At 43.8% G+C, this 21,370-nt stretch overlaps 1 protein-coding gene across 6 annotated transcripts; it reads left to right on the top strand.

Moving 5' to 3' along the window:
- Nucleotides 1-21,214, top strand: adgra1a (adhesion G protein-coupled receptor A1a). Of its 6 annotated transcripts, none has more exons than XM_061756663.1 (7): nt 9,016-9,178; nt 9,286-9,413; nt 9,496-9,619; nt 12,462-12,613; nt 16,653-16,748; nt 16,830-16,875; nt 17,254-21,214. In XM_061756663.1, the coding sequence occupies exons 1-7, from the start codon at nt 9,059-9,061 to the stop codon at nt 18,247-18,249; spliced, it is 1,662 nt and encodes a 553-aa protein (XP_061612647.1). In that variant the 5' UTR covers nt 9,016-9,058; the 3' UTR covers nt 18,250-21,214. The 6 variants fall into 6 exon arrangements, with proteins under 6 accessions (XP_061612645.1, XP_061612646.1, XP_061612647.1 ...); XM_061756665.1 differs by having other exon boundaries at nt 17,916-18,130; XM_061756661.1 differs by lacking the exon at nt 9,016-9,178 and adding an exon at nt 1-385 and having other exon boundaries at nt 16,830-21,214.
- Nucleotides 21,215-21,370: the final 156 nt, after the last annotated feature.

The raw sequence follows: 21,370 nt of genomic DNA, 5'->3' as shown, positions 1-21,370 counted from the left end.
TTGAGCATAAGCACAGTAAGAGAGCCGTGATAGACAGTCCACGGTCCGCCGCTCCCCAAAGTGGAGCTGACCCCGCCACCTGGTCCTAGGTCCAGGTTCGGCCCATTGTGTGACGTCACTCGATAGGAGTCGCAGCGTTCGCCAGTTGAGGCCGTGCGGATGGAGGCGCACTTCGCCCTGTCGGAGGATGACCACCGCTGTGATTCAAACGCCCTCACTCAACTCAATGCAAAAACAGCGTATATAGATTTTACAGATTGGGAATCATCTTGTTTTTTTTTTTATTTTTTTTTTTTAAAAGGCTCGGTCTTTTGTGCTGGGGGACCCCAAAGTCGCAGGCGGCGCAGACAACAGTTTCACAAGTGTGGCTCCCGATCGGCAAATGGTAAGTGCTTCCCGCTTTCCCGACGACATGAGCGTCTTTCTTGACTTGGATTTAACTCCAGAACATCGAGAAAAGTCACTGCTGTGGGTGAAACACAAAATGATGAGTCCTTATGTTTCGGCTTGTTTGTCAACGGCAGCTACGGAGACAACATCATGAAAGAAATATTCCTAGCTACGGAGGATTTCCATTTAAATTGTCATTGTAAAGTACTTTCTATTAAATGTTAGTGGATGTGCCTTGTTCATGCGATACAAAATACACACATCCAGGTAGAAAACGAGCTGCACCGTCCTGTTATAAATTATAAATGATCAATTCAAATTAAACTGTTTGATAACCTGTATTTTAAACAAATGCTTCAACAGAATTTGTATTGTTCTATTATATTTCTGAAGATTTAACAGAGCGGGTCACATCGATCCGTGAACATTTTGTTGGTTAGAAACGAACACAACGGCGAGGGTTCAGTGCTGACGTATTGTTTTTACAAAAAGGAGTCCTTTTCAATGCTGCTGAGGAGATTAAAATTAAGGTCTTCCGTGATACTGGTGTCGGCTAATTAGATCAGAATTTACAGTATATTAACTCTTGGTTGTATTTTTCTTTTTTTAACACTAAAAATTTGGCACGTGCACACATAGACCCCCCAAATGGTGCTCAAGCACTTGTTCTTTTGTCCTGGTTGGAAAAAAAATGACCCTTTTTGCTGCATCCCTTTTTTTCTTTATACAGTACTATTTAAAAAAAATAAAAAATAAAAATTGCCCTCTCTGTCATCAATTACACCAAAACTGTTTTGATATTTGAGCGGCATTTATTTGAGTCTTTGTGAGAATTATACATATGCTCCCATCTGAAATTATTTGAGTTTAATCAGGGGCACTTTAAATAGTGGCAGGTGTGTGCTGATCCCCATTGAATGTGTTTGATTACTTAATTCTGAAAGCAGGCACATCCCCATTTATAAGAGGGTGTGTGCACTTTTGCAAGCATGTTATCTCAGTTTTTAATTTTCCCCATCGCTTTTATATATATATATATATATATATATATATATATATAATTGAGTTGTACAGGTTATAGGTTAACTAATTTTGAAAAAAAGTGATAAAATGATTTATCTTGGTCTGTTTTTATATATCGCAAAAACCAGATGTTTGTTAATAGTCACCTTCATTATTAATAGTTTTATTGTTGACTTATATGATTGTGTTAACCGAAATACTGTAAATACATAAGTTAAATATATACTACTGTTTTTTTTCTTAATCCTATGAATAATTTTGGCAATGGGTGCCCTTTCTTTGCGTTGAGCACCTGCCCCCCAAAATATTTGCGGACGTGCATGCTAAAAGTGTTCACCCGTTAATGTGACCAATGCATCTTTTATTCCGTGGTGCCACCACCAGGTCATATATATTTCATCCATCCATTTTCTTTTACCGCTCATCCTCACTAGGGTCGCGTGCTGCTGGAGCCTATCCCAGCTGTCTTCGGGCGGAGAGGCGGGGTACACCTTGAACTGGTCGCCAGCCAATCGCAGAGCACATAGAAACAAACAACCATTTGCACTCACATTCACACCTACAGGCAATTTAGAGTTGTCAATTAACCTACCGTGCATGTTTTTGGGATGTGGGAGGAAACCGGAGTGCCCGGAGAAAACCCACGCTCTAAGCAGTCCTCCACCGTGCCGCCTATATATTTCATGTAAATAAATGAATAAAACGGCGGCACGGTGACCGACTGGTTAGAGCGTCTGCCACACAGTTCTGAGGACCGGGGTTCAATCCCTGGCCCCGCCTATGTGGAGTTTGCATGTACTCCGGGTACTCCTGTTTCCTCCCACAAAAACATGCATGGTAGGTTATTTGACAACTCTAAATTGCCCGTAGGTGTGAATGTGAGTGCGAATGGTTGTTTGTTTGTAGGTGCCCTGTGATTGGCTGGCAACCAGTTCAGGGTGTGCCCCAGCTTTTCCTGTCCGATGATAGCTGAGATGGGCTCCTGCACGCCCGCGACCCAAGTGAGGGGAAGCGGCTCAGAAAATGGATGGATGGAAATAAATAAAACATACAATAAAAAATGTACATAATGAAATGAAGAAACGAACAAGGTTGACCTATTTCTTTTTGCATTTGAAATATATATTTTTCAAAAGTTTAAAATGGGTCAATTTGACCCACAACATAACAGTAGTGTTCGGAAAGGCGGCTTCGGTTTTGACACCTACGGTAATAAATGTAGAATAACATTGGCATTAGCTCACCTTCACTCATCATGCAGAAAAAGCCCAATCATGCTTGTTTCACAGCAATTTTGATGAATAGTTTTGTCGCTGCATATACATAATCGATGTGTGTCACTCTGCATTCACACAATAATATCTTTTGAATAATATGTAATTGCCTTTAACCACATAAATGCAGAATTAGAGTTAGTTTCTTTGCATGTGTATCTTATGCATCTTTCTTACAATTGTAAACCAGTGTTAAGGTCCACATGCAATAACAAAAGAAGCCTCACTGCAAAATAGTGTAATTGTGACACAACGTGCAGCGGTGTGTCTTGTTTAGTATCTTTTTTATGGGCTCTGCAAAGGATTGAATCAGTCATGCTTTGCCTAATAGATGGCTTGCTCAGTGAAGTGTTATGAGGGCACATGATGTCCCAGAGAGAGCCGAGAGGAGGAAGACACGGACAGTGTCTCTAAAATACATGAGGAAACGAGTTGACAGAGGTGGGTAGAGTAGCCAAATATTGTACTCAAGTAAGAGTACTGTTATCTTAGAATAAGATGATTCAAGTAAAAGTAAAAATTAGTCATCCAAATATTTACTTGAGTTAGAAAGTACTCAATGAAAAAAAGTACTCAAGAGTAACTTCATTTTCATGATCATCCATCCATCCATTTTCTTTTACCGCTTATCCTCACTAGGGTCGCGGGCTGTTGGAGCCTATCCCAGCTATCTAGTCAAACGACAGTGATCCCGTTTGATTGGCGCGACGGCCGCCCTATGCGGAAATCGAAGATGGTGTCTAAAAATAGACGCGCACAGGCAAGAATGAATAAATAAAAGTAGCGAACAGCATGTCCATCATTGTAACGGAGTAAAAGTATCGATCCTTCTTCACATAGCTACTCAAGTAAAAGTAAAAAGCACGGTGCATTTAAAGTACTCTGATAAGTACAGTTTATGGAAAATGTTACTTGAGTAAATGTAGTTGACCATGTTGTAAATATAGATAGCTTGCAATTTCTCTTGTCACGTACATCTTCAGCTTGAATTAGGCACATGCAGAAGTCGGTTCCAGTGAGAGGAAAAAGACAATGGGGCTGATTTAATAAAAGTTTCCGCATGCCAAAATAGGTGCAAACTTGATTACGCATACATGCAAATGTGGAAACTGATCTCCTGACCGGGCGTACAGAGGATTGTCTCTGCCAAACGAACAAAATAGTTTCTTTTGTTTTTGCCTAAGGCATGACTTGGTGATGTCACCTAATGGCAAAGCTCCTTTCGACTCTGCATTTCCTTGCTTCTTGATCATTTCAGTGCACTGTGGCAATTGGTGCTCCTCTTACAGAGCAGTTTTTGGGTGTGCTGTTGCAAGTTTTCAACACAGTGTTATGCAGGATGAACAGATACTGTAATCTGGTTACGTACCAAAACCCCCTGCAATGGATGAAATTCATGAAGTATCGACTCATTATTTACTGCTCACAATAAGTTCCACATATGCAGTTCAATGTCGATATGTGATCATTTAGAGAGGTGTACTTACGTATTTGGGGGTCATCATGCACACATTCTACATAAGCACATGCCTTTAAAAGGCAGGTGTGCTCTGCTTCAGTGACATGAAAGTTAACCCATGTGGACGTGCGAAAGATGGGCTAGTTTCTGGCTAAGCCATTAGGAATTGTGCCTCATCGTGACTGTCTCGGCATTGTGGGCAGCGCAAAGCATCATGGTGCTTGCTAATGGTTCCCAGAATTCATTGCGGTGCTCTTTTTAACTACAGGTTGTAGAAAATCAAGCATAACGTTGCTCTTTACTTGCATTTGTTCCATAGTGTTAGCCCAACTAGTTCCATATTGTTATGAGTGTGTGCATTAGATATTGTCTACGTCGGGCTAGGTTGGTATTTGTGAATTTATTTCATGAAACACTCATTGTGGCTTGTGTGTTAACCAATGCTGGTCATGTTCACTGCATTACTAAGCAACTAGGTAACATACCAAATGTGTGAGTTGAATTTGCTCAGTGAGGTTTCTTTGACCAAAGTATTTGTCCTTATGTGAGTTATTTTTGCCACATTATAGTCAAATAGCAAGCAATGCTAACTGAACCGAAGATCTGCAACACTGAGAGCCTCACAAACACAGGGATGATTGCCAGGGGACCTAGTGATCATAGTAATAGGGGCGGTGGGTAGTGACAAGGCTCATGGCATGACTCCTGGGCCCATTGCAGCCCCCTTCTCAGGTGGCCGTCCTCTTGTCCGGCTGGTGTGGGCCACTGGCTTGTCGGTTGTCTGCTGTTGCCCTTCCGCAGGGGTGGGTGCTGGCTCCCATGGTAGGCCCCATTGGCGAGTGGAGGGAGGTGGGGGGATTGGCGGTGGTCTCCTCATTGGGGCAGGTCGGGCTGTTTGGCCTCCCTGGTAAGTTCTATTCAGGGGTTCTAGAGAGGAGGGTCCGTCAGGAAGTAAAATCTCAGATCCAGGAGGAGCAGTGTGGTTTTCATCCCGGCCGTGGGACAGTGGACCAGCACGAGAGTGCATGGGAGTTCACCCAACCAGTCTACGCGTGTTTTGTGGACTTGGAGAAGGCTTTCAACCATGTTCCCTCGGGGAGTTCTGTGGTGGGTACTTTGGGAGTAAGTGGTACCAGCCCCCTGATACGGGCTGTTCGGCTCTTGTATGACTGGTGTCAGAGCTTGCAAAGCAGTAAGACTAATTCATTTCCACTGAGGATGGGACACCCCCAAGGCTGCTGTCTCCCAGTTGGCCTGAGAAAGCCTTGGGATCCCCTTGAAGAGATGGGTGAAGTGGCTGGGGAGATGGAAGTCTGGGCTTCCAGGCTTAAGCTGCTGCTGCAACTGATAAGTAGATGGATGGATGGAGGCTGTTTGATGGGAATGGCGTAAAGCTTTGGGCCCCTGAGTGTAGGTGGTGTCCTCTCGACCAGGTCTACAAAACGCATGTAGACTGGTTGGGAAAACTCCCGTGCACCCTCGAGGACCTTGCCGAGGGTGTAGCGCTTGTCCACTGTTCCACGGCCAGGAGGAAAACCACACTGCTCCTCCTGAATCTGAGATTCGACTTCCCGATGGGCCCTCCTGTCCAGCACCCGTGAATAGACCTTACCAGGGGGGCTGAAGAGTGTGATCCCTCTGTAGTTGGAATACACCCTCCGGTCCCCTTTTTTAAGAAGGGGAACCACCACCCCAGTCTGCCAATCCAGAGGCACTGTCCCCGACATCCGCGCGATGTTGCAGAGCCTGTTAACCAGGAAAGCCCGACAACATCCAGAGCCTTTAGGAATTCTAGGCAAATCTCATCCACCCCTGAGGCCTTGCCACCGAGGAGCTTTTTAACCACCTCGATGACCTCAACCCCAGAGATCGGAGAGCCTGCCTCAGAAACCCCAGATGTGTCGGTAGAATTGAGGAGGTCTTCAAAGTATTCTTCCCACCGAGTTGAGTACCGCAGTCCCCCATCCCCACTATACACAGTGTTGATGGTGCACTGCTTCCTCCTCCTGAGAGACCGGCTGGTGGACCAGAAGCCATCCTCGAAGCCATCCGCAAGTCGTTCTCCATGGCCTCGCCGAACTCCTTCCACACCCAAGTTTTTGCCTCAGCGACCACCAAAGCTGCATTCCGCTTGGCCAGCCAGAACCCATCAGCTGCCTCGGGATTCCCACAGGCCAAAAAGGCCCGATAGGACTCCTCCTTCAGCTTGACGGCATCCCTCACCGCTGGTGTCCCCCAACGGGTTCGAAGAGTGCCGCCACGACAGGCACTGACCATCTTATGGCCACAGCTCAGCCGCCTCAGCTATGGAGGTCCACTCGGACTCAATGTCCCCCGTCTCCCCCAGGACGTGGGTGAAGTTCTGCCGTGGAAGTTGACCCAATACGTTTTGGCCTGCCACCGGGTGGTGACCAGTTGCCAGCTCCGCCCCTCTCTTCACCCGAGTGTCAAAGACACACGGCCACCAGTCCAATGACACGACCACAAAGTCGATCATCGAATTGCGACCTTGGGTGTCCTGGTGCCAAGTGCATGTCTGGACACCCTTATGCTTGAGCATGGTGTTCGTTATGGACAATCCGTGATGAGCACAGAAGTCCAATAACAGAATACCACTCGGGTTCTGATCGGGGGGCCGTTCCTCCCAATCATGCCCTTCCAGGTCTCACTGTCATTGCCCACATGAGCATTGAAGTCCCCCAGCAGAATGATGGAGTCCCCAGCGGGAGCGCTCTCCAGCACCCCCCCTCCAAGGACTCCAAAAAGCGTGGGTACTCTGAACTGCTGTTTGGTGTATCGGGACAAACAACAGTCAGGACCCGTCCTCTCACCCGAAGGTGGAGGGAGGCTACCCTCTCGTCCACCGGGGTGAACCCCATTGGTCAGGCCTCTCACCGTGGGCAACTCCAGAGTGGAAGAGAGTCCACCCCCTTTTAAGAGGACTGGTACCAGAGCCCAAGCAGTGTGTGGAGGCAAGCCCAACAATATGTAGTCGGAACTTCTCGACCTCACACATCAGCTCGGGCTCCTTCCCTGCCAAAGAGTTGACATTCCACATCCCTAGAGCCTGATTCTGTAGCCGGGGATCAGATCGCCAAGCTCTCTGCCTTCGGCCACTGCCCAGCTCACATTGCACATGACCCCTACGGCCCCTCCCACAGGTGGTGAGCCCATGGGAAGGGGGACCCACATTACCTTTTCGGGCTGTGCCCGGCCGGGCCCCATGGGTGCGGGCCCGGCCACCACGAGCTCGTCTCCGAGCCCCACCTCCAGGCCTGGCTCCAGAGGGGGAAGGGCGCCTGGTGACCCGCGTCCGGGCAAGGGAAAACATTTTCCTGCATTTTTAGACTTCATAGGGGTTTTTGGAGCTGTGCTTTGTCTGTTCCCTCACCTCGGACCTGTTTGCCATGGGTGACCCCACCAGGGGCATAAAGCCCCAGACAACTTAGTTCCGAGGATCATTGGAACACACAAACACTTCCACCACGATAAGTTGACTGCTCAAGGAATCTTGCATTTAATTGACAAAGTGCATAGATGTCAAACTTGAACCAGGTCACACTCATTTTGACCTATGTTATGCATAAAATAGTGGAAATATATTGATTTTGATGGAATGGGACCTTAAAGCAATTACGAGGCTAATTTGGGGAAGAAAAAAAATCTAACTCTCACCTCACATTGACATTTGGCTTACAAGAGGTCCAACATTGTATTCCTTCTTGTTGCACAGTCTAGTCTTGTGTGAAGTTGTTCATCGATGAGAGAGAGAGGAACACAAAACACTAACCCTGCTGTTTGAAGTGACGACGGGAGCTTTGCGACGGGACCATTACAGGCCGAGGCATCACTACTCAGATGAGCAATTCACGCAATTATCATATTTTACACTCAATTTCAAGCACTTATAGCTAAAACAGCAGCGAGTTAATGAGAAACAAGAGGCGCTGGTCTGTTTGAGGAAGTATGTGACGTTTGAGATGGCGTAAATATGGGCTCGTGATTGGCTTAAATGAGATAACGGTAGCTGCAGGAAAGTTCGGTTCACACTTGGTGGTTTCCGCAGTTAAACCTTTATTTTTGACCAGTTTTACATAGCAATTGATTGGTTTTGCAAGGTTAGGAAATGCACCATTGAACGACACCTTATAGGAAGTCTGCTAGTTAGTGTGGCTGTATTTAAAAAAAAAAAAAAAAAAAAAAAAAAGGCGTTTGATGGCTTTTGCATTTGAACTCTTCAATTGAAGCTGTAAGTAGCAATTAGCAGGCTCTCACACCCACTTTTTCATGGCCAATCCTTGACATGATCATCAAACTTTGACGCCATGCTCCACACACATTAGATGGCGTAGTCAAAAAAGAATTTGAGAAGGGGGCAAATACTTGTTTTTTTTAAAAATACTTTTACTTTTTTTACGGCACTGTATGATGATTTTGCAAGTGTTGAACGTTAAAACCTTGACAGGGGACTGCAATATAAGTGTTAGTTCTTGGCAAAATTTAATAAGATGTACTGTGGAACTTCAGTTCACGAAAGCCCCCGTTACCAAAACAGTTTAGGAACAAAATGTTTAGACAAATATGCTTCAGTTCGCATAACAGTAACAACATCCACGATGATTGCTCAGTTGTGCTTACTCCCACACAGTGTGAATGTCGTTTGAGCTGGATGTGTATCTTTTTGTTTTTTTGCTCTGAATTAACCCTTGGTATGGCTCCCAAAAATATTGTGCTATTAGAACCCCAGGGAAGTGTTGTGGTTCTGACCCCACCAGCTGCCCCTCCCTGCCACCAGAGCATCTGTGCCGGCTGCACGCAAAGGCAACTTGTTCCTGGGGTGTAACAGATTCATTCTATTTTACAGTCACTGTGATGGGAAAGAATTGCTTCGATTCGTGAACAGGGTCTCTGAATGAATCAAGTTTTTTTTTCTCCACTTGATGTCACCTACTGGCGACCAGTCCACGGTTGTAATCTGCCTTTCGCTCAAAGTCAGATGGGATACGTTCCAGCTCTCCATTACCCTGAACAGGTTAAGCAGTATAGAAAATGGATTGAAAGATACATGCAGTGTGTGGGACGTGTGTCTGACCTGTTTGTATATGTAATGCTCAGATATTTAATTACATCTAACTACAGGATCTGAAGAGAGTGCTGTCCTTCCCACCATATCCTGGGGATTACCTGCATCCAGTGGTGTATGCCTGCACGGCTGTCATGCTGCTGTGTCTGCTGGTCTCCATCATGACATATATAGTCCATTACAGGTGATTCATTCATCAAGTCATTCATTACAATTATTATTAATCATGATTATTCAATTTCCACTACTTTTTTTTTTTCTTCCAGTGTGATCCGCATCAGCAGAAATGGATGGCACACACTCCTCAACTTTTTGTTTCACACTGGACTGACATTTGGTGTTTTTGCTGGAGGCATTAATCAGATCAACGTTCCTTTTTTGTGTCGAATTGTAAGTTGGTTTTCCCTACTTTCTCATTGTATCATAAACAGAGATCAGCAGTGTTTAATAGCAAATGTTGTCTATTTGTAACTGTACCTCAGATCGCAACATTGGCAACAAATGTTGCAGTGCAAATGTCTATAATGAGAAAACATGAAAATGGGTGATGCAGTCTAAAGGCTCATGACTGACGGGGGCCCCAGAAAATAGTTTTCAATTTGTGGCACACCTGCTTAGATCTCCTTGGCAATTCATCAGACGAACTCAAAATCGACAGAACATTGTGGTTTCCGCCACACACAGTGGGTACGGAAAGTACTCAGACTCCCTTACATTTTTCACTCTTTGCTATATTGCAGCTATTTGCTAAAATCATTTTTCATTTTTTTTCCTCAATGTAGACACAGCACCTATCTACGACCTTACAGCTCACAGTGCATGTCAGAGCAAATGAGAGTCACTGAGAACCCGTCCTAGACTAGACTAAACTTGCATCATTCCCAAAAAGACTCATGGCTGTATTAGCTCAAAAGGGTGCTTCTACTAAATACTGAGCAAGGGGTCTGAATACTTATGGCTGTGTGATATTTCAGTTTTTCTTTTTTAATAAATCTGCACAATTTTCAACAATTCCGTTTTTTTTTTTTTCTTTCTGTCAATACGGGGTGCTGTGTGCACATTGAGGGACAAAATGAATTTAAATGATTTTAGCAAAATATAGCAAAGTGACAAATTTAAGGGGGTCTGAATACTTTCCATCCCCACTGTGTATATATATATATATATATATATATATATATATATATATATATATGGCGGCACAGTGCACGACTGGTTAGCACATCTGCCTCACAGTTCTGAAGACCCGGGTTCAAATCCGGCTTGGCCTCTGTGGAGTTTGCGTTTTCTCCGGGTACTCCGGTTTCCTCCCACATCCCAAAAACATGCATGGTAGGTTAATTGACAACTCTAAATTGCCCGTAAGTGCGAACGGTTGTTTGTATGTGCCCTGCGATTGGCTGGCGACCAGTTCAGGGTGTACCTCACCTCTCGCCCCAAAATAGCTGGGATAGGCTCCAGCACGCCCGGGACCTTAGTGAGGATAAGCGGTATGGAAAATGGATGGATGGATATATAAATACACACACACCTGGTAAATGGTAAATGGGAGTCTGATGTCATTGAAATATACCAGTCAGTGACATATACTGTACACACCCACATCTGTCCAAACAAAACAATAAATCGAAACTACAACAAACACATAGACCATTAAATATGGTACACTTGAGATGCAATCATTAAATAATGAAACTAATTTCAGATGGCGGGTGCCGGGCAGTGGAGTAATTTGGAGGTTCTTTATTTAAACCAATTGGGGGGGGAAGAGTCAGCTCAGTCCAACTCAACAGTATTGTTATGAGTTCAGTCATAAAAGTGTTTCTCGTTCAATCAACTGACCGTCTATTGTCAGAATATCTTTGGGTTTGTGTAATGTAGGAAGACGGGCATTTCACAAGGTCCACATTAATGAAGTTATCATATGCAGTTATCATATACCCGGTAGAGTCTGAGCAGCAAGGATTCTCATCCAAAAAGTTTGAGCCACTACTGGTTTATTAGCCTGGTCTTGTTGGCACCGTCCAAGACAGGATGTTGTGCTGGCGCAAGGAGAAAACGATGGATAAACGAGCACGAATTCGGGATAGCGTCAAGACGATAGCAGAAGCTAATGAAGCCAACGCCGCTAGTCTCATACGTTCGACATTCATACGAGCGGCAGCGACACAAAGTGAAGCTTCATCGCCTAATTATTATGTCCAATAATGTGCGGACAACAACTGTGTGCTAACAAGGAGTTTATTCATCACAAAAGCAGGGCAACATGCACCGACCAACACCATGACATTTTACGGCACTGTCGTAACAGTTGTGGCATAATACTGGATACGGCCGGCGTGTGGGCATGTGTGAGTCATAGATATCGTAGTAATTATTGTGAATTTGTTCATGTAGCCGTATTTATTTATTTCAAGGGTAGCCATTTGAGATGCACGATCTCTTTTTCAAGAGAGTCCTTTCAACACATACAGATAATGACTAGAATACAACATAAAATAAAGGTTAATCAAAATCATAACACACACACACACACAACCCGACAGCCAGTATTTTACAATATGCATGTACATGTATATTAATATATAATAAACATAGTGTGTACAACGTCAATCCACAAGATACAGCATTGTTGGATGTCACCGCTAAGTAAACATTTTAATCCATCCATCCATTTTCTGAGCCGCTTCTTCTCAGCAGGGTCGCGGGCGTGCTGGACCCTATCCCAGCTATCATTGGGCAGGAGGCGGGGTACACCCTGAACTGGTTGCCAGCCAATCGCAAGGCACATACAAACGAACAACCATTCGCACTCACAGTCACACCTACGGGCAATTTGGAGTTGTCAATTCACCTACCATGCATGTTTTTGGGATGTGCGGAGGAAACCGGAGTGCCCGGAGAAAACCCACAAGCACGGAGAGAACATGCAAACTCCACACAGGCGGGGCCGGGGATTGAACCCCGGTCCTCAGAACTGTGAGGCAGACGCTCTAACCAGTCAGTCACCGTGCCGCCAGTAAACATTTTAATATTTTTTAAATTGATTTATTCTTTTAAGCATTATTATTACTATTAATGCAATTGCAATTCCTTGATTTGTATATATATATATATATATATGTGTTCATTACCTTTTTTTTTTTTTTGGTTATAAAATATGTTCTAAAGCTAAACTGACTATAATTTAAAGAGAATGTTATTGCTCTGTTCACTTCTTTATCTCTGTTAGGTTGGCATTATCCTCCAGTATGCTTCTTTGTCTACCATGTTTTGGCTGACATTTACCGCCAGAAACATCTGTAACAATGTGTCCAAAGACCCACTTAAAGCCCCTGGCTCAAACAGTCCTGTCCTGGCTGAAAGCAAAACAACCATTCTCAGGTAAACTTAAGATGTTGTCCATTTTGTGTAAATTTTAACCTATAAATAAGACATTGTAATGATACTTTACAACTATTGGGCAAAATATTTTTGGGGGTAAATTTTAACTTCAAAATAAGAGATTATAATTTGGGATGTAACTATATCGATATCTCACGGTTCAGTTTGATCACGGTATTCATCTCACGGTATGATAAATATTGTAATATGGGAAAGCTTATGGTATTGCAGGAAGGTTCATGGTACAGGTGGGGTAAAGCAGCGAAAGGAGAACCGCAAAACCTCTGTTTTTTCTTGCTGGCCAAGTCCTTCTCAACACGCTGTCGTAGTTTCTCTGTGTGTGTCTGTTTTCCACAGGTTTTTGCGAAAAAGACATCTTCAAATCACATTACAGTGCACCAAAAAAACCAAAAAACATCCATAAACACAGGAACACTATTGAAGGCATGGGAATTAGAGATCGACCGATATGGGTTTTTCAGGACCGATGCCGATTATTAGTAGTTACGAAGGCCGATAACCGATATTTGGAGCCGATATTCATTTGCAGTAAAAGTGTAAAAATTGGCGTAAAAACTAATAATACAAAATAATACAAACACTTGACTTCGTTTAAATGCCTTAAGTTTATTTAACCAAACAAAATACAAATATCTTGCTGTTGTTGCTCCCATGCTGACTTCATCATTGCATGTTTTGCACACAGCCTTCCCTGGTGTTGTTGGCTGATTGAAATACTGCCAGACTGCGCTTTTAGACTTAGGTCCATTCATCTGGAACAAGGGTTTGAAAAAAAAAAAAAGGAAGTGTTAAAGGTGGGCCACATGCTGACATATGCTCATCTCAGCATGCTTAATTTATTACAGCATTTGAGTAGCCTAAAGTTGATTTCATTATTAAATTTTATATTTTACCGTCCAATAGCAGGGACTGAAGAGTGATTCGTTCATGGGAGGGACTTAAGTGAACTGAGTGATTCGTTCGTGGAACTTATCGTTCGCGATCCGTGAGACACGATTGATTCGTACGTGGAACTTCTTCGTTTGTGGTCCGCTAAGAAGTTTCCGGTGAGGGTTGGACTCCGCCAAGGCTGCCCTTTGTCACCGATTCTGTTCATAACTATTATGGACAGAATTTCTAGGCGCAGCCGAGGCGTAGCGGGGGTCCGGTTTGGTGGCCTATGTATTGCATCTCTGCTTTTTGCAGATGAGGTGGTTCTGTTGGCAAGCCGTGATCTGCACCTCTCACTGGAGCGGTTCGCAGCCAAGTGTGAAGTGGCTGGGATGAGAATCAGCACCTCCAAATCTGAGACCATGGTCCTCAGTCGGAAAAGAGTGGCCCTCTCCAGGTCGGGGATGAGATCCTGCCCCAAGTGGAGGAGTTCAAGTATCTTGGGGTCTTGTTCACAAGTGAGGGAAGAATGGAACGAGAGATCAACAGGCAGATCAGTGCAGCGTCTGCAGTGATGCGGACTTAGCATTGGTCCGTTGTGGTAAAGAAGGAGCTACGCCGAAAGGCGAAGCTCTCAACTGGTCGATCTACGTTCCTATCCTCACCTATGGTCACGAGCTGTGGGTCATGACTGAAAGAACAGGATCCCGGATACAAGCGGCCGAAATGAGTTTCCTCCGCAGGGTGTCCGGGCTCTCCCTTAGAGATAGGGTGAGAAGCTCGGTCATCCGGGAGGACCTCAGAGTAGAGCTGCTGCTCCTCCACATTGAGAGGAGCCAGATGAGGTGCCTGGGGCATCTGATTCCGATGCATCCTAGACGCCTCACTGGTGAGGTGTTCCGGGCACGTCCCACCGGGAGGAGACTCCGGGGATAACCCAGGACAACCTGGGAACGCCTCGGGATCCCCCCCGGAAGAGCTGGATCAAGTGGCTGGGGAGAGGGAAGTCTGGGAGAGAGATAGGTAGGTGATCATTTAGCCGAAGTTTTTTTTGTTTTTGTTTTTTTTTATAAATAATCTCCCCACCTTTCCTAGTTTACAATACATGGCAACAACAACGCATAGTCCTTCGGTGAATGTGTTGAGTGAGCGTGAACCTCATGGATGGATCATTAAATGAATGAAGAAGCACTTAAATTAATTTGTGAAAAAGAACTGAACGATTCGGTGAACAAATCTTTTTAATAAACTGATTCGAATGATTAAGTACACTCAAAAGAACTGCCGTGCCCATCACTATTTCGCTGCAGATGGGCCTTCCCCTTACTCTTGTTGTGGCTGGTTAACCAATCAGATGGCGCCGTGGGTGGAACAATGGTGGAGACAGAAATAGCAGGAGAGAGAGGCGTGGCTGCATCTGAACCGAAATAACCCACTTTTAAATTCATTTCTTGATAGCGGCACGAAGGATTTTAAAAAAAATACCGATGCCGATATATGTAAAAATTCCAAATATCGGTGCCGATAATCGGCCGATCTCTAATGGGAATCCTTACTTTCTTCCGCTTTGTGATATTGTAGGATGATTTATTTTTTTGTGGAGCCTGTGTAATATGTTTTCATTTGAAATGTGGAGATTTCATTTGAAGAGTATGTCAGATTTTATTTTTGCATTAAGATCTGTATTTGTATGGAGTGGACCTATTTCATCATTTCATTTTTGGGACTCCTATAATGGAATGGCAGAGGGATATGTTGTAAAAGGGAGTCGGAATCGTTATTCTCTCTCCGTGTGATGTTCTTTCACCCACGACTTTGTAACTTTTAACTTGAGATAAACACTCACTAGTACACCTCTAACGAGTGCTACTGTTACAATGTACTTAAATAATTCAGCGGATCATCTTTTCAAGGGGGAGGGGCGGCGGCGCCCCATTGAGGGCCGGCTCGTGGGGCTTCACGAAGCGGAGGTCCACTAGCAGCCGATCCCGGCCCGTCGGTCAGCGTTTGCTGGAACGGAGGCCAGCGCGAACAAGCTGCCTCTCGCCCAATCGATTGCGACGGGTGCGTTTATACTCGTAATGTGGAAGTGGAGCGCTGTAACCTAGGTGTAGCAGCCTGGCTAAGCGGCTTTGCTGAATATACGTAGCTGGCTCAAAACTAAAGTTTAAACACAACGGCTCATTATTTTATACGGAGACAAGAACACGACGATATCAGGGCACTTTTAATTTCGCAGTATCGAATATTGTTACATCCCTAACTATAATGATACTAACAGATGTACATATTTAGGGTGGTACGGTGAACGACTGCCTCTCAGTTCTGTGGACCGGGGTTCAAATCCCGGCCTCTCCTGTGTGGAGTTTGCATGTTCTCCCTCTGCCTGCGTGGATTTTCTTGGGGTTTTCTCCCCAAAACATGCGTGGTAGGTTGATTGAAGACTCCAAATTGCCCATCGGTGGGAATGTGAGCGCAAATGGTTGTTTGTTTATATGTGCCCTGCGACTGGCTGGCAACCAGTTCAGGGTGTACCCCCGCCTCTCGCCTGAAGATAGCTGGAATAGGCTCCACCATACCCGCGACCCTAGTGAGGATAAGCGGTACAGAAAATGGATGGATGGATGGACATATTTATGAAGCTCAGCTAAATGGGTGGGTTGTGTCAGGATGGGCATCCAACCTAAAAACTGTGCCAAACAAATCATGCAAGTGACTCGCTATGGGACAAGCTGAAAACCACAACACGTAAAAAAAATTTAAAACATTAACGTGTGTTTTTAGATTTTTACCTTTTCATATAATATACATAGCATTTTGCAATACAGGCATATCCATCCAAAGTGAAATTAGATTTGCATAGAATGCACTGAGAGTAGATTATGCTAGAATTAAAGGTTGGATCCTTTTGAATGCTCAAAAAGATAACCTTTCCTAAAAACTGGGCAATAGGATCAGGGATCGGAATAATTGTTTCAATGTAAGAAGCGTATAAATATTTTGGTGTTTCAGATTCAGAAAACTTCGTCCCCGCTGGTCAATTAAGGGCTCAGAGAGTGGCACAGTTATTGACATAAATTCACAACATAAATAGAAGGGCATGAAATGAGTTTCCTGCATTTCTAATGTTTGTACCTTTTTTTTGTAGATTTTATATCGTAAGCAATGGTATTCCTCTCATAATTGTTGGAATTACTGCAGCCTTTGGAATGGAAAACTATGGGAGCAGGGATGATGCACCTTAGTAAGTACTGATTTCAAGGGAGTTCTATCTTAATTCAATGACAAAGCACTCAATATTTTTGTACCTGGTTGTCTTTTCCAGTTGCTGGATGGCATGGGAACCAAGCCTGGGAGGATTCTATGCCCCTGTGAGTCTTTTGGTCTTAGTTACGTTTGTGTACTTCTTGTGCACTTATATCCATCTTAAACGACATCCTGAGAGGAAGTACGAGCTCCGAGTTCTGAGTGAGGAGCAGCAGCAGTTATCATCCACAGACCGGCCTGACATTGGGGGGGCTTCTGGATCTGCTGGGGATTGCGCAGCGTTTATTACTGGTGTATCCGAGCTTTCCAATGAGCAGTCATTTAAATCACAGCTTTGGACCACAGTTTTCACCCTCTTTCTGTTTCTGTCAACATGGGCATTGGGAGCATTGGCAGTATCTCTTGGCCGTTTTCTGGATATGATATTCAGCTGTCTCTATGGTGCATTCTGTGTTACTCTTGGACTCTTTCTTCTCATCCAGCATTGTGCCAAGCGTGATGATGTTTGGCACCACTGGTGGGCTTGTTGCACAGCCAAATCCAAAACTGATGATGGAGATGGGAAGAGACCAAGCCAGAGGCAGGAGCTTCATCAGCCTCAGTGCCACCTCAACTCCATATGCTCGGGCAAGAAGCTGCTGCTCTCACCGCAAGTTGTGCAAAGCTTGACCTATAAAAATGCATCCCCTTCTCAAAATCTCTCTCCCAGTCACGTCACTTCTTGCTGTGTGGCGGAAACTGTAACTACACCTGTCTCCCCTTTGAGTGAGTCAGCGCCCTCACCACGTCCTCTGGCCCTATCTGATGAACTTCCTCGTCCTTCATTGCCACTACCCAGTTGCCGTTTTGACAGAACCAAGTCATGCTCTTTCAATCACCCACGCCCATGTCTCCGTGACTACCGCTCTCACGTGGCATCAAACAGTACGGATGGGAGTGTGAATAGCTCCCAACTCGAAGTCCCTCACGCTGCACACTACCTTGAGAGCTCACCAGTGTCCAACAGCCCACACCCAGACCTGCAAATCTCCTGCTCGAGCCCTCACTTGGATCAGCAGCGAGCGTCCTGTCATGTCCAGCCGTCTTGCCACAACATACACAACTCGCTCACTTTTAGTCACAGCCTCATTCTGCCTTCCCATAGGGTAAATACCTGCCAGTGGAACTTGTACAGTTCAGCAGACCATTTCTCCACCACAAGCTGCCCTGAAAAGCCAGATGCCTGCAACCTTCTGTATCCGCAAGCGCTAGATACATCCAGCTACATGTCAGAGATACCAGAAAAGGACAAGGAGACACGATGTGCAGAGATGGAGCCAAAATTATTTCCAAGAAATACTTTGCCTCGACAACATGCTACAATTAACCGACGAGTGACTTTTGGCCGAAACCGTAGCCTGCAGGAAGATAGTCTGTTTGTGTCAGACACAACAGGGAACATACGGACTGGACCTTGGAAGAATGAAACCACTGTATAGTGTTCTAATGATTTCACCTGCGATACCTTTCAAGAGTCCTGTAAACTCTGATTGCCCTTGGCTTTGTCTTTTAACTACACATTTTGAGGTGAGTAATCCAAAAACTTTTATGAAAAACATAAAAACAATCTTTTATGAAAAACTATGTACTTTACAGAGAGATTAATTCAGTCATGTTTCTGCTTGTTTCTGCTTCAAGTTGTAAAGAGTGACTCAGCAGCAGTAATAACAACAGTAAACATTCTTAAATATGCATTTCATCATCAAGTACGGATTTAAGAAGTCCTTTTTTGTTCTTGTTGTATGTCATCCTCAAGTAGCACACACTACTGGAAAAAACAGGGCTTTTTTTTTCTGTTACTACTAGGGGTGTCCCGATCTGATCTTTGAGATCGCATATCGCTCCGATGTCAGCACAAAATAGTGTATCGGATCGGACTGGATCTAAAATCTCAAATTTGACCACTCTTAACAAGCAGTGCAGTGCCCGGATGGCATGCGATCACAACAACAGATTGCTAAATTACTAACATAGTAGCAAGGTGTAAGAATGAATGTTGCTTGCTTAAAGTCGTTTATTGACACTCCACTCACTGTAAAACTATATGCATAACAAAAGAATTGCAGCTAGTGAATGTTCAAATACATCACAGACTTTGTCTGTCTTTGTTTTTGTTCACAAAAATGGCTAGCTCAAAGCTAACACAAAATGAATGAAAACACCATTGAATAGGTCATGGAAATTGGCATCGAACACGCGGCACTTACAGCTCTCACAATAATGAATATTGGTACACAAACGCTGGATGAACACAAACAAAAAGGCAATATATAACCCCAATTCCAATTAAGTTGGGATAGTGTTAAACATAAATAAAAACAGAATACAATGATTAGCAAATCATGTTCAACCTATATTTAATTGAATACACGACAAAGACAAGATATGTAATGTTCAAACTGATAAACTTTATTGCTTTTAGGAAATAATCCTTAATTTAGAATTTTATGGCTGCAACACGTTCCCAAAAAAGATGGGACAGGTGGCAAAAAAGACTGAGAAAGTTGATGGATGCTTATCCAACACCTGTTTGGAACGTCCCACAGGTGAACAGGCTAATTGGGAACAGGTGGGTGCCATGATTGGGTAGAAAAGGAGCATCCCTGAATTGCTCAGTCATTCACAAGCAAAGATGGGCTGAGGTTCACCTCTTTGTGAACAAGTGCATGAGAAAGCAGTCGCACAGTTTAAGGACAATGTTCCTCAACGTACAATTGCAAGGAATTTAGGGGTATCATCATCTACGGTCCTTAATATCATCAAAAGGTCCAGAGAATCTGGAGAAAGCACTGCACGTAAGCGGCAAGGCCGAAAACCAACATTGAATGCCCGTGACCTTCGAACCCTCAGGTGGAAATGCATCAAAAACCGACATCAATGTATAAAGGATATCACCACATGGGTTCAGGAACACTTCAGAAAACCAATGTCAGTAAATACAGTTCGGCGTTACATCCATAAGTGCAACTTGAAACTCTACTCTGCAAAGCAAAACCCATTTATCAACAACACCCAGAAACGCAGCCGGCCTCTCTGGGCCCGAGCTTACCTAAGATGGACTGACGCAAAGTGGAAAAGTGTTCTGTGGTCTGACGAGTCCACATTTCAAATTGTTTTTGGAAATTGTGGACGTCGTGTCCTCCGGGCCAAAGAGGAAAAAAATCATCCAGAATGTTATGGACGCAAAGTCCAAAAGCCAGCATCTGTGATGGTATGGGGCTGTGTTAGTGCCAATGGCATGGGTAACTTACACATCTGTGAAGGCACCATTAATGCTGAAAACTACATACAGGTTTTGGAGAAACATATGCTGCCATCCAAGCAACGTCTTTTTTATGGACGCCCCTGCTTATTTCAGCAAGACAATGCCAAACCACATTCTGCACGTGTTACAACAGCGTGGCTCCGTAGTAAAAGAGTGCGGGTACTAGACTGGCCTGCCTGCAGTCCAGACCTGTCTCCGATTGAAAACGTGTGGCGCATTATGAAGCGTAAAATACGACAACGGATACCCCGGACTGTTGAACAGCTGAAGCTGTACATCAAGCAAGAATGGGAAAGAATTCCACCTACAAAGCTTCAACAATTAGTGTCCTCAGTTCCTAAATGTTTATTGAATGTTGTTAAAAGAAAAGGTGATGTAACACAGTGGTAAACATGACCCTGTCCCAGCTTTTTTGGAACGTGTTGCAGCCATAAAATTCTAAGTTAATGATTATTTCTTGAAAACAATAAAGTTTATCAGTTTGAACATTAAATATCTTGTCTTTGTAGTGTATTCAATTAAATATAGGTCGAACATGATTTGCAAATTTGTATTCTGTTTTTATTTATTTTTAACACAACGTCCCAACTTCATTGGAATTGGGGTTGTAACAATACCCTCAGGCATATATTCTTCTAACTGTAAAAAATAAGTTATAACAATATTCGATCATTACTTCTTCTACCTAATGTGTTACTGCAAATGTGTATCTCATTGCGTGCACCACACTGCCATTCAGAGGTCAAGAGGTGCACAACAGGAACAGTGAATAATACTATACCACAGATGCATTGCCGCACATGTGTAGAAGCAAATTCTGTTCCCACCATATACTGAATTGAGCTTAAATTGTTGTTTGGTACTTTAAAAGTATAATTTGTATTTATTTTATATTGAGGTTATTTTTCATGGTTTTCTGATTAATTTTTTATTTAATCTATTCAATTGTAGAATATGCTTATGTTTAAGTTAAGCAGTGGTTATGTTGCAATTTAGATATATATTTTATTGTTTTTTGTTATTTTCAGGATTTTCTAATATAATAATTGTTTTTTTTATTCAATTGTCGTACATTCCTATTTTTAAAGTTACTTTATGTAAACCATTGGTTAATAATAAATGGGTCAGTTTTTCTCCTACCTACTGTTGATTGTTGTTCTCTGAGTAATATCACTTGATCAGGCCTTTTCTAACCTTCATCCATCCATTATCTGTACTGCTTATCCTCACTAGAGTCACGGGCGCGCTGGAGCCAATCCCAGCTATCTTTGGGCGAGAGGCGGGGTACGCCCTGA

Source organism: Phyllopteryx taeniolatus, chromosome 19 (assembly GCF_024500385.1).
Source record: "Phyllopteryx taeniolatus isolate TA_2022b chromosome 19, UOR_Ptae_1.2, whole genome shotgun sequence".
In the NCBI taxonomy this organism is placed as follows: Eukaryota; Metazoa; Chordata; class Actinopteri; order Syngnathiformes; family Syngnathidae; genus Phyllopteryx; species Phyllopteryx taeniolatus.
Note: the sequence above shows the minus strand (reverse complement) of the source record. Positions and strands in the feature narration are given on the sequence as shown.

Excerpts from the sequence above, each read along its gene's own strand:
- adgra1a (XM_061756660.1), top strand. The coding sequence starts at position 9,059 with ATGAATCAAGTTTTTTTTTCTCCACTTGATGTCACCTACTGGCGACCA. Across the intron at positions 9,179-9,285 it reads CTCTCCATTACCCTGAACAG|GATCTGAAGAGAGTGCTGTC; the intron begins GTTAAGCAGTAT and ends ATCTAACTACAG. Across the intron at positions 16,749-16,829 it reads AGCAGGGATGATGCACCTTA|TTGCTGGATGGCATGGGAAC; the intron begins GTAAGTACTGAT and ends TGTCTTTTCCAG.